At 36.4% G+C, this 13471-nt stretch overlaps 1 protein-coding gene across 1 annotated transcript in view; it reads right to left on the reverse strand.

The window, feature by feature from the left end:
• Window positions 1–332: 332 nt before the first annotated feature.
• ADAMTS5 (ADAM metallopeptidase with thrombospondin type 1 motif 5) overlaps window positions 333–13471 on the reverse strand; it is a 47136-nt gene continuing 33997 nt past the window's right edge. Inside the window, exons 5-8 of the mRNA XM_038188002.2 lie at window positions 12115–12298; window positions 11539–11714; window positions 10501–10676; window positions 333–7075 (exon numbers count right to left, since the gene is read on the reverse strand). Of these exons, the coding sequence (XP_038043930.1) occupies window positions 6505–7075; window positions 10501–10676; window positions 11539–11714; window positions 12115–12298 (1107 nt within the window). The 3' untranslated portion in view covers window positions 333–6504. The remainder of the gene's footprint in view (window positions 7076–10500; window positions 10677–11538; window positions 11715–12114; window positions 12299–13471) is intronic.

A 13471-nucleotide genomic window follows, 5' to 3' on the forward strand; every position in this document is an offset into this window, starting at 1 on the left:
ATAATTATGAATCTCACTCTGACTATTTTAATCCACTGTCTAATTCTGTTGGATGATGCTTTTGTATAGGTCTCACGGATTTCATGGGGGCTTTGTAGGGGCTCGGGTGATCACCAGTGTATACCATATCTACTGGACTTTGTCTAAGGCTCTAGAAAGGTACTGCACACACTGTTTTCTGCACTCCTCTGTTATACTTCATGACTCAAAAGAACACTTTCACATAAATCACTTAATTTAGTGATCAGCTCAGTCTCTCTTAGCTTACCTGTCATTAGTGGGTCACAAATGGCAAACAGTAGCCCACAAATATACCATATAGAACAAGTACCTGGACCTATGATACAGTTTATATTTATTACTTTTTCTGAAATCACAGAATCAAGTGTTTTAAGATTACAACTGGTAAATTATACATATGTAATAGTTAACAAAACAAAATATTGGCCTTCAATGTGTCATAGTACAGTGTAGACCTTGTACAATTCAGTTCAAATGAATTTATATTTTGCATAACATATTAATTGTGGTGTAAACTGGCTGACATAGTAGTGCTCTAAAAATGTTAATTCTCTTATATTAGACACAAATTAGAATGAAAAAAAGTTTTGTGACACATCTTAGTTTTCAAAGGGTACCAGTATTTCAGTCAAGTTATCTATAATGCACAAAGTGACACTTTCCGGAATATGTTGACACCAATAGAGTGTACAAAGAGGCACATGAAATAATCTAAGAAAAAATAAAGGTTGTGCTTTCCTGTTAGTCTTCCCTAGAATACCTCTCTAATTTTATCTGATGTTAGGCAATGACCTGACAATAGAAATTAAGTATTTTTCATTGCTATACAGGGATACACACTGTCTCCAATTTACTTGAATACAGTGTATTATTTCCTATATCTGATGAGATTTTAGCAATGCATATAAGCTTGACTGTCAAGGAGTATGTTTCATATGATAAAACTATTAGAAAACTTCACAGTTCATACGATAAATTGTGTAAACCAGTTCCTATAAATTACAAGAGAAACTATGTTGTCACCTAGAGTGGTATACGTCTGAAGCAGCTCCTGCAAAGCCAAATGATGTAAAAAAAAATTACTCTGAATTTAGTTGCACTGGTGTTAGTTATACCTACATATTTTGCCCTGTGAATGGGACTAATGGAGACCCAAATACTTGTTCGTGTGTATGCGTATGTGAACATGTTTATACATCCACATGTATATGCAAGCGCACATACAAAAATATACATTTCCATTTAGCTATAGCTAAGTTCTGTGTGTCCACCTATGCATTTCAACACGGACTATACGAGATTCTATCTGACATATGTGGAAATGTTTTTAGTGTCCTTACAGCTACTGTGAGCCTCTGCAGACAGGTTTCAGGGCAAAAAGCATTGTGAGTTTTGGGTTCAATCTGTAACTCTGTACTGCGCAGAGTGGCCGGACACTATCAAGATGTTTGTTACAGGGTATCTGGAGAGAAGTTCTGCAGCCATTTACCTAGAAGATTAACAAGGTGTTTGAGGCTTTTCAGTGTTTGTATGCTGCCACTGAAAACTGGCAGAGCTACCCCAGAGCTATATATTGTGATGCCAACTGACTATCTGACAAGTTGTCTCAGGTTAAGAGTCATTACCACTACACATGATAAACCAGAAATGTTTGCATTAGCAATGTTTTTTGAAACAAGAATGTTGAACTACCTTTACTACACAAGCTGGCATTCAGTGTACCCAGAGTAAAACAAAAACAAAACAACAAAAAAACCTTATTGAAAATGTTACCAATGGCAAGTATGAATGCAGTGATGTACTCTCATAACTCTATAAAAACTAATCGGTTAATTAAAAAAAGGAACAAAGACCTCAAAATCAGCAACTTTTTTTTTTTTTTTTTTTTTTTTTTTTTTTTTTTTTTTTTTTTTTTTTCCCCTGAAAATTGCAGCCCGTGCTCAGAAAATCTAATTTTGGCTCTTGCCATAGGCTCCATCTTCCTCAGTGACAAAAAACAGCACAGCATTCATGAACATGAGAAAAAACAGTCACCTAAATGTTTTGCTGAAAACCCACCATTATTAATGTTTCATCCTTATGAATCCTATTTAAAGCCTGCCCTAAAGATTATCAAAGTCAAGGCTTACTGTCATTTCCTGGCATTTTGGAGTGGGTCTTAAGGGAGGCCATTACCCATTGGTTGTTGTAATTTTATCTAAAGCCTTGTGGCTGGTTCAGGGTCTTGGGTAGTGCCTTGACGGCAGGAAACAGTGCGCACAGAGGCTGAGCTGGAGTTTAACTTGTGTGAATTTAGACACTAATGAGAAAGGTACTTTTTGGTCATTTGAAATAGATTATTTGCTGTCTGTACTACTGTCCTTACAGGGAAGTGGTTACAGAAATAATTTGTATTGTTAAATAAATTGATTTTATGAGTTTATTTATATTGCATTTTTTACCTCATAATGAGTCCAGTGCAAGTTCCCTTGAGTTCAGCAGAATTTGGACTGGACGAACAGTGGAAGTAAGCAGATACCATTATTTTCAAGGAAATACTTGGAATGCATGCTTGGCTGGATGTTAGTGTCTAACTTTGCCTGACGTGGTGTGATGAGCTGGAATATAATGAAGCAAATGTATGTAAGTATATAAATGGTGAAAAGACTGAAAAGGCAGCTTTTTTAATGGTTCAGTCTGCATAAACCAAATCTGGTGCAAATGGTAGGACTCTTACCACCTTCAGTGGTAAATTACCGAGGTGCGTCATAAGAATTGCACACACCTTTCGCACCTTTATGGAATCTGTTGTCTGATCGCTTTAGGAGCATGGAAGTGTTTTTATTTTTTTTTTTGGTGATCCACAGACCTCTAAGACTTGCTAGCTAGAGCTGAAGTGTAACAAAGCTCCTTTGAGCACGAGGTGTCACAAACTTAGAAATCTACAACTTGTCTAAGGTGGTAGCAGAAAAAAGAATATACATCTATACAGTGTACACACACGTATACACATATACTCCTGTTTCATGCAGAAAGATTTCTAAATAAAAACAAACAAAAAAATAACCAGTGCCATACATTATGTAAACTCACAAGGTGTACTTTCAACACAAATTTGAAGCATAAATTAGAGAGAGAGCAAGAAAGAGAGAGAGAGATGATAGCAAACATTTTAAATATAGAATTTGCACAATTGGTATTTTTGTTAAATAAGAATAAATAAATTCATTACATCCGTTCACATACCAGTTGTAAAAACAATAAATTATTTTATTTTTTTTTCAGTGCTGTGTTGCTTTTTTTTTCTTTTTTTTTTTTTTCTTTTTTTTTAACAATTGTGATTAATCCACAAGATTATTTCCTCTCTCCCTTGTGATAAAACTGTTTCCACAGGAGGGCAGCTAAATTGAATTTCAGGTATACAGACAAAACAAAGATGATAGGCTTTTTCATAACAAGGCTGTCATATTTGAAAAGCAGATGCTCTGAAGAACACAGATTTTAAGGGGCTAAACTCCACTGAAAGCATTGGAGATGTGTCCCAAAAAACCTGCAGTGAGTTTAACACTGACTATTGTTTACTTCCATGCACAGAGTAATTCTCTGGGCTTCTTAGACAGTGTCTCTATCCAGAGGAAGCATTTTATGAATCTTATTTGGCATGACTTGGTAGTAATATAAGCAATGTGTGACCAACAAAGAATTTAGTTCGGAACACAAGTTGAAACGACAAAGTCACATACCTCGCATCGATTTTTCATTCATCAGTTACACGAAATAGCTATGACTGAAAAAAGCAAGGTTGGCAATTAGAGTCTGATTACAAAGATCTGCTAAAAAGCAAGTGTTAAACAGAGCAGGCTGGTCTAGTTCATCTTGCATTTTTAGGATTGCTTCCTTTGTCTGTCCCCTTTGCCCTCTCACCATATAAAGGAAACTTCTTTTGCACATATATTTGCTTTGTTTAGTTCCCATATTTATTTAATTTTTATAAATAATCTTTCTATGAAAAAGATAGTCTTGATCTAAGAAAGCTTTAAATTTATACCAGCTTATGGTATTCTTCCGGAATCTGAGCAGCATCCAAAAGCTTTACTCATTTCGTTCACTAATAATAAATTACTACTATGATGCAAACACAAATACTTGTACATTCTCTTTTCTGATAAAACACAGGAAAAAGAAATGCCACTTAATAAAGCAGCTGTATGCCAAGACAAATATTAAGTCTATGCACATTAAATCTCCTTATTTTTCCTCTCCTGATGGTTTATACTTACTACGAACTTTCGTGAGAGGTTCTGGAACATTTGTTTAGATGAGGCAAAAATCTTAACTTTCCAGAAATTTGCAAATATTCAGAGCCTTGATCTAAGTTAATGGGGTGATGTCAGTTATTAACAAGGGAATTTTCCTCAAGACCCATATTTTTTATAGGACTACTTCTATTAGGTCATACTATTCTTGAAAACTGAAGATGACTAGTAACATTCCTTTGTAATTCAGTTTTAGGGAGGATGAGGCCCTAACCCTATTCCTGTTTACTTATAATAGAGTACAAAAACAGATATTTCTCCAGTTTCATACTGGTAGATGTAGCAACTCTATGCTGTTTTAAAATCATCACATGCTTTCTAGAATTCACACAAACACGCCTCAGTTGCAAAAACATGTTTATGTCAGCCTGGAGTGAGACCTGACCTTCTCACTACACAAGCCAACATGTTTTCTTTACTGATTTCATGACTGGGATTTTTCCTAGAAGAGTCTAGGGAAGTTCAGTGCTCAAATACCACTGACTCACAGTTGTGTCTGAAAATGCTCCTACAGTTTTACATTCTCCTGGGTGGATGAACTGAAAAATAAAAGACAGATGGGCTTCTATTTTCATTAGTAGATCATGACCATTTCTTTTGGTACCTGTTATTCTAGGGCTTTATTCAAACCCTGATGATAAAAAGGAAGCAATTCTAACAGGGTTGGTGTCAAGCCTCCACCTGTTACCTGCATATGTTGAAATACCCTTCCTCGGTCACACAACTTCAACCAGACAATAATGGGATTCAGAAGCTGCTGCCAAAGAAAATTATTACTAGCTACTGCCTGTACTGTGGAAACAGTCTTATTGATATTGGGTAAGTCTTCCACATCCTGATGTGGTTTGACTTTCTAATGACCCCTCTGCCTCCCAAATGTGGTAGATATACAAAATATGAATAAGTTCTACAGCTTAAAAAAAATAAAAACAAACAAAAAAAATCAACAAACAAAAAGACAAATAGTTACAAACTTTTGCTGGTAAGATGAATACCAGAGTTAGACATGATGGACAAAACAGTGATAAAATATTAACTGCTTGCTGTGTTTTCCGACCTTTACAGCCTCTTCAAAAGATGTAGGTGCATTACACATTGTTAGATTCAAGGTGGAAGCCATAGAGAAAATAACAGAGAAAGCAGTTGTATACAGCCTCAGAATATCTGAGTTAGAAGACACTTGTTTATCTTACCTGTAATTTTTGGTTCTCTAACTAGTTTCTACAAAATACAGTATGCCTTTGTTTTGTGGATAAAAGGAACTAGCAGCTATTGTTCATCGACAAGAAGGACCCCGTGCTGTGACACAGCTGGAGCTAATGGAAAGTTTACTAAGTCGAAGGTATACACATTCTTTCTAGCAGCCAAATCCTCCTGTTATGTGTGTGTGACATACACATAGTAAGGAGCTGCTGATGGTGCTGGTATTTAAGCAATGTACTTGTGGGGATCCCTGGTCTGTGAACTGCTGCAATGCTCCTTTTGAGAATTTCTTGGTGGAAACACAGTATTTGTCAGAATTATGATCTGCTGTCAGGAAATTCCTGGAACAAAAATGCATTTCCTTTTGTCAAAACCAAAAAGTATTACTTTTTAAAACCAGCAGCAAGCTCTTCATTTTCCAGTAAAACATCTGCAGCCATTTCTGAAGACTGGACCAAGTCCACAGGGCTGTAGATATACTTTGGTCAATCACTTTGCTTATATAGTTTGTCTTTTTTTTTTTTAATAGAACCAAGTGATATAAAGTGACATACCAAATCAAATATATTTACAAAACAGTATAAAATAAGCTACTGTGGTATCATGGGTACAAGTGACATTTTCTAAGGACATACTGTATTAGAGGTAGGTGAAAAATGGGGAGATGATTCTGTAACCTTCAAATATCCCAGGATCCTCCATTCACTAGTTTTTCTTCTTTTTTATTATTTTATTTTATGTTTTTGCAGACGCAGAGGGCTTATAACAACTTTAATGCTTAGGTTTTTGACATATTAAGATCACCCTACTATTTTTTAAAGCAGTGCACATCTTCATTTGGTCCAAATAGGCAGATTCTGCCCATAATTTGAGACTATATGTAAGTACATCGAAGCCTTTGCTTCTCTCTGTCTGGGCAGACCTAATACCGGTATGTCAAAAATGGCTTCATCAAACCTCTTTTAAAGAAGATCACAACCACAGGTTAACACTTTTTCAACAAGCACTGTTTAAATGCTGACGGTCTCTGAGAGAGAAGACATCCTTTAGCTAGTTTTCCATGCCCATCTTTGCACTGGACAGTCCTGGTGTGCCATCCTGTGTCACATGTTCGAGAACAAGAAAGCCATGGCCCCGTAACCCACCGGGGTTGCATGAGCTGTGGAGTTACTTTGCTGTTGCTGCCACTGCCGGTGACAGAGTTAGTCATTTGCCCTTGCTTCTTTGGCACGAAGAAACTGTAACGTACATCCACGGGTTGAGTTGGGTCAGTCGCAAGTATCTGCACAATAAGAACCTCTTTTGTCGCAGAGTGTCCCATCGCATGCAAGAAATCATCTTTGTGACTCCAGCCACTATAGTTCATGACAGTCCCATTGATGTCAATGATTGTTTCTGAAGTGGAGATCATATATTTTCCATTGACAAGGTACTCACCATTTTTCTTTTTCAGGGCCAGGTAGGCAGTAAACCTGCTCTGGTCCTTAGTCTTGAATTGCCGAACTTTGATGTGAGTTGCCCCTTCTGGGATTTTCACTATATCTGTGTAGCCCTTACTGAATGAGGGGGGGGGAAAGAAAAAAGAGAAAAAGAAAGTACTCAGTAGCTGGTGTGAAATAAACTTTAAGTCTAATGAAGTTACCGGTACGATGCATCTTTACTTGAATCCATCTGGCTAGCGGCACATCTAAGATTAGTTTAATCGGGTTTCGTTATTTGTCTTGTGTACTGTTCTTTATGTTCTTGAAGAAATTTCTACTGCACTTACTTCAAATTGCTTAATCTTTAGCATTAGTAATGATTTTACATGAGTCAGATACAAAAGGAATGAAGAATAACAGATAGCTTATATATTTCAGCAAAGGGTGGGAGATATGAAATACGATGCACGTTCTGCCTGCCAAGGAAAGATAATGAGATATGCATTGGTTACAGCTGTTTCTTGCTGTCTTTGCTATAATGATGATTAAGGGAAGCATGAGCAGAGCAACAGCTGGATAGAGGTACCTTGGGAACATTTTAAAATAATCTTGATCACTGAGAAAAAATTTGTTTACTTTGAAATTCATAAAGCTGAAGATTAATTGTTAAGTGTCTAACACAAGGTACACTCAAATGTTTAATTTGTACCACAAAGTTCTCTTAGCTTCTACTTTGAAATGTTTTAATGCAGACTTAGAAGAAGATATTTAACTTTTCTACCAAAAGTGACAAGCATTCAAAACCTGCAAGTGTGCTAAAACTTTTTACTATCTCAAGTATATTATTTGTTTTAACTGTATGGATAAACAGACAAAAGTCTGAATGCTGCACAAAGCTGTACGCTACCAGCTGGACTTTGGAAACATTTATTTTCATTTCTAATCTTGTGATAAAACCATTCTGCAAGTACCTCAAATCTGAAAAGGTTAGTGCTGAAACATCTAGAGGAAAGGGAATGAGAAAATATACTTAAAATGTATAATAGTGAATGGGGTCCCTTGGAATTGTTTAAAGAATAGACTACTACCTTTGCAAATTTTTGGTTGCAAAAGTAAAGACTGCAGAGACTGCAGATTAAACACTAGTGCTATTCCCATGCTATTTCAAGCAGTTATAGGACAACTACTAAAAGTCCCTTGATTTAGCAGCTCTATAAACGTGAAGGAATATGGTGCAAAGAACAGCACTGCACAAATATTTTTACTTAACAGTTGCCAAAAGAGCTCTGTTAAAACATATTATTAAAGTTACAAAATCATTTCTTCAAAAATTAAAAGAAATGCTAGAGAATGCAACATTTTCTTCAATATTTCATGTGCAAAAAGAAGCATGTGCATCTTTCATTCTCCTATTTCCCAACTTCTGACTATTTAACTTTACAGCCTTTTAAAAAAAGTTATTACGAAAGAGTTCTCCAGAAGATTGTGTTTTGATTGCTTTAAGGGAAAAAAGTACAAACAAATGTTGTTATGGCAATTGTCTACAATGGAAAATACTAGTTTTCTCTTACACATTTAATAATTTCCCTGTACATTTAAAATACAGGTTGGTTTATAGTGGATAGCAAAGAGGGAGCTGCTATTTTTCAGTGGAGAAAGATAATTTTACTAGAGCCACTGCCCTTTTATATACAAAAATAGTTTACAGACAATTAAGATTTCACTATTTTAATGAAGTTTTTTTTTTTCTTTTTTTGAAGTCAGTCACTTGCATAAAGGAATCATCTCAAACAATATTCCCAGTAAAAAATAAATTCTTGACAACGCAAATTCAATCAAAATCAAGTTAGAACTGTTTGATTATTTATTACTTTCTATATGGGACAGCTCTTCAAATGCACTGAGGTTGAATTAATATTTTATTCTCTGACTGGTCTCATTTCAGTTAAAGTCATGATTTTTAGAATTAGATGGTACCTTCATAGGTATAATTACAGTAGAATCTCACTGATTCCAAGTATATCTACGCTACAAATCTGGCTTCACTAAAATTCATGGAGTCCCTTTAGCATCTTTGCTGGAGCCTGGTCTGCACCACAAGGATCATTGCTAAAGCACATGAATATTTTGCACTGCCTTCTTCATTTAGACAGCTGAGACATTTCAATATTTACAGATTAGAACAGATCTGGTTTATATAAATACTAAATTAGATGGAAATTCCATTCTTTTTGGAAGAGGTGTTTTGGCATCCCTAGGTGAGTAATCATTGGTTTACTGAGAAGAATATTGGTTATATTTATTTTTAGAAAAAAAAATCACTCAAAGATATTTTTGACTGCTATTAATTAGTATGTTGAAATGTATAGAAATAAAAAGTCATTTCAGGACTCAGATTTCAACTTGTAGTAGCATTCCATATGATAATTTGGAAGACACTAAGCAAAATAAAGTTTCTGTAAATTTTAAAAGATGGTACACTAATTCAGTTGCAAGATTCCGAGTATAAATGTTCAGCTAAAAGTTCCTAAGAGTAGGTCACTACAGCGGTCCTCTAAAACCTTGGAATCTATACAAATGATAGTAAAAAAATTTTCATTCTTTTATGAACCTTAAGAATGGAAGGGTTAGGGAAACAAGAATTCAGACAGAAGGCAGACTTATTTGACATTGGTAATCTGTAAAAAGCTTGCTGCTGCTCTCAATATGGTTAGGAAAAAACATGGGGATGTTGCTTTTCTTTTGTTCATATTAAGAAGTATTGTAGTTAAAAGCTGAATTCTGACAGAAAAACGTCTTACAGATAACTGCAATAAATATTTTAACTTAAAAGAAGTACATCTGGAGATCAATATGATCCTAGTGAACACTAAGGGATGTAGAAAATGCCACTTCTGACATCTCATCTAGTCATCTAAGCTCCCTGTATACTGAGTGGTGTGAAAAGGTACTTTTAGGGTATAATCCCTCTCAGCTGCCAAGGACAACTTTTACAGCTGTGCTCTACTGTTGTCTGCTGCTTCTCTCCACTAACTTACACAAGGATTCTGTCACTTAATCAGGTGGGATATACTTAGTGTTCAAAGATAGATGAGATCAAACAGATTCCCAGAGCATAACTTCCTAATGCAGCATCACCTGGGAAATGCAGTTTCAGATACAGAGTATTCTGACCTCAACAACTGTCTGATGCATCCCTCTCTTCCCTTCCCTCTCTTCTCTACAAACCACAAGTCATCTGCCACAGCAAGACTGGCAAATAACATAAGATTCTATGCCTAGGTCTGCTCACCTGTATCACTTGTACTTTATGTCAGAAATGAACTAGGTACAGTGTTTTGACAGGTGATTATTTGCAAGTTTCAGGGTATTATTAAGAGGCCAGCTGTAAATATCTGTAAACATCAAGTAAATTGAATTCAGAGAAAGAAAGAAGGAAGGAAGGAAGGAAGGAAGGAGGGAAGGAAGGAAGGAAGGAAAGCAGGCAGGCACAGACAAGTAGAGATACTATTTGCAAAGCAAGTATTTTTTAAATATTTACTAATACTCAAGATCAATACCTCTTTTTGGTAAAGGTTCCCATGACCTTTGTGCAGCTGGAATTGTCTCCTCCACATACCCCGCACTTATCATACTGGAGCTTTGAACCGATGATGCCATCACAACCAGTTCGGATGCATTTTCCCCGGACGCAGACCGAATTACTGTATGGTCGACATTCAGTACCATCAGTTACCTAGGTAATCAAATGCCTGTTAGTTAAAATTACCACAGATAAAATAAAAATAAATTGGTTTGTGAATCTAACTGGTAAAAAAAGTTACTTATTTACGTGACCCATACAGAACAGAGTTCCTATCCTGGCAGCCCAGACTGAGTTTCTCTAACATTCACAGCACTAAAGCAGATGAGGTTTAGGCAGAGGCTGAAAGCAGTGACAGATAACTCTAGCATAAAACACTAAAATGACCCTGACTTTAATGATGAGCTTACAGTTTATTAATAATAATGATATCAGTACTTGTGCATAGCCTCTCACTTGAGCATATCAGTTCACCTTATTAATGCATATATCCTCATAACATTTAGAGGCAGAAAACTGCAGATATAAGTGTAGGAGACAGTTCAAATTGCATCACTGCAAGTCAAATCTACAATAATTGGCTAGTTATTTTATATTAATTAGCTTTGTTTGAGTTACTCTAGATTCCTTTAATATATTAAGACTCCCTTAAATTCAGGGTAAAATTTATTCTTTTACTTATGGCACTCTCTCTCCTCCAAAGGCCACCAGACTCACAGATGAGTCTGCAGGCAAAAAAACATTTATCCGCTACTGAAAAGAAACCAGTGCAGAATCCACTAACAGACCCATATTTTTATGAACCCACATATTGAAATGTGAAAATACTTGACTAATTTCAGAGGTCAATTCTGGTCCTACTGTATAACCACTGGATCAAACCATTATATTTAATGACACAGTTAAAACTTTGAATTATATGACTAACTTATTTTCCCTTGCTGTTGGGAAAGATTTCTAAGATACAGGATACTTCTCAGCTTGAACATGAAGTCATGACTGGAGATGAAATTACCTTTTGAGAAAATACCACATAATAGCCAGTTCCTTTGGCTCGGCAGGTGAGCTTGCAAACATCTCCAGGAAGCACTCCAGCATACTTGGGGACCCATTCAACAAATGTTTTGACACCCTTTGCATCAGACTGATAGCCATTCCTTGCTTCACACTGCTCTTGTCGAAAAGATTTAGCTGTAGAATTATTCAAATCATTAGCGACTATTGCAGACTGTGCTATAAAAATCATCACGCACTCACACCTATTATTCCAATTTCTTCTTAACTTGATTTTTGAAGTTACAACACTTCATCTCTCTTTAACTTTTTTAGCAATCTTCCCATGCTATGAAGGACTAAAGCTAGCATGATGGTTCATTTTCCAGGACAAATTTATTTTCATTTCAACGTCCTTTCTGTCTGCAATCAGTGTGGGGTTGGGGGAAGAATTAACATATTGTATGAATGTTGAATGTCTTGCCTTGGTAAGCGCATTTTAAAGGAAGTACAATAGATCTTTGTTGTTTCCTTTCTCAGTAGATGTTCAATGTTTACTATCTATGAAAACAGAGGCTGGAGCAAGTACATAACATACCATTTGCTGGGCAGGGTGTGACATTGCAGGAGCGATAGATGGCTCTCTTGCCAGTGCAGTACCGGCCGTTGTTTCTAGGAGCTGGATTGTTGCAGTGACGATACGCAAACTGAACGCCTCCACCACAGGTACGGGAGCACTGTCCCCAAGGTCCCCAGGACCCCCAGTTACCATGGCTTGATGCCTGAAACATATAGAACAGTGGGAGGTAAGGGTGTGAATAAAGGTGCTAAATCTCAGAGACACTGCTGATGTTTTCCACAATTGAAAAGGCATTTTGTTGGTCATTTTAACTGGGGATAAAAGGCTTTAGAGCCTTCTTTTTTCCCAGTGAAATTTATTTCTGTCTTTTATCTGCAGATCGATGGCACCTGATTTGTAACTGTGCATGCAAGCACAATATAGGCCTTACTCTTAAAGCCAGCTTCAGCCCGCTCATTGAAGAAACACATGCATCAGAAATATGGACTATATTCTCATGTGCTGATCTCTTATTTTTTGCTATTCCCACCAACAGGCCCCCATAAACTAGCTCCAGGGGATTCAGCTCCCAGAACATGTTCATAAGGCTACCTACGAATAATAAATGCAATTATTATGATGAATAGGTATTGCTCTAAACAACATACGCAAGCGTTCTTAAGTATACCTGAATGCTGAATTCTAAAGTACAAGAGGCAAAATCCCTTATGTTGATGAGGGATGCTACAAATACAATACATGCTACAAATACAACAAACCACCCACAGTTTTGCCAAATGGATTATCTGTCCAAATTGTGGTAGTAGTCTACTAAGTTTAGGTGATCGCTGCTGTTTTTTCCTTTGTAAATAAATCATACTGAATTTCAGAGTGTTTTAAAGGCAGTAAATAAAGGCATAAAACAAAAATGTTGGCAGGAAAGTGGAGTAAAAGTTCCTTCCGAACCAACTAGTTAACATTTCAAGAATACTGGCAAGAGGTGGAGCCGTCAGATGCAGTTTGCAACTCTGCTATTTTGGCTCCCTAAATACAATATTGCAACAATTAACAGACGTTACATGAAGAAATATACCATTCTACAAAAAAGAGTGTTACAAAGGCTGTAACTTGATTTGAATGACTCTCATATTTTGTAAGTGTCTTTTCAAAGCTCTGCAAGGCTGTCTCTCTCCTGTAGGTGTAACAGAAAGGGCAGTGCTACTTACTGTCTTCCAAGTTAATTTCAAAGCATTTGAACTGTGCAGATGGCAATCTCATGAACCTGGCCACTCTCATGAACCTGGGGACTCTTAAGAGCTATTAAGTTGACAGAGGGGACTCTGTCACTATAAGTATAAACTATCTGATCCAGAAATTGTATCCTGTATGAATTTCA

The sequence above is a fragment of the Anas platyrhynchos genome, chromosome 1 (assembly GCF_047663525.1).
Source record: "Anas platyrhynchos isolate ZD024472 breed Pekin duck chromosome 1, IASCAAS_PekinDuck_T2T, whole genome shotgun sequence".
NCBI classification, from domain to species: domain Eukaryota; kingdom Metazoa; phylum Chordata; class Aves; order Anseriformes; family Anatidae; genus Anas; species Anas platyrhynchos.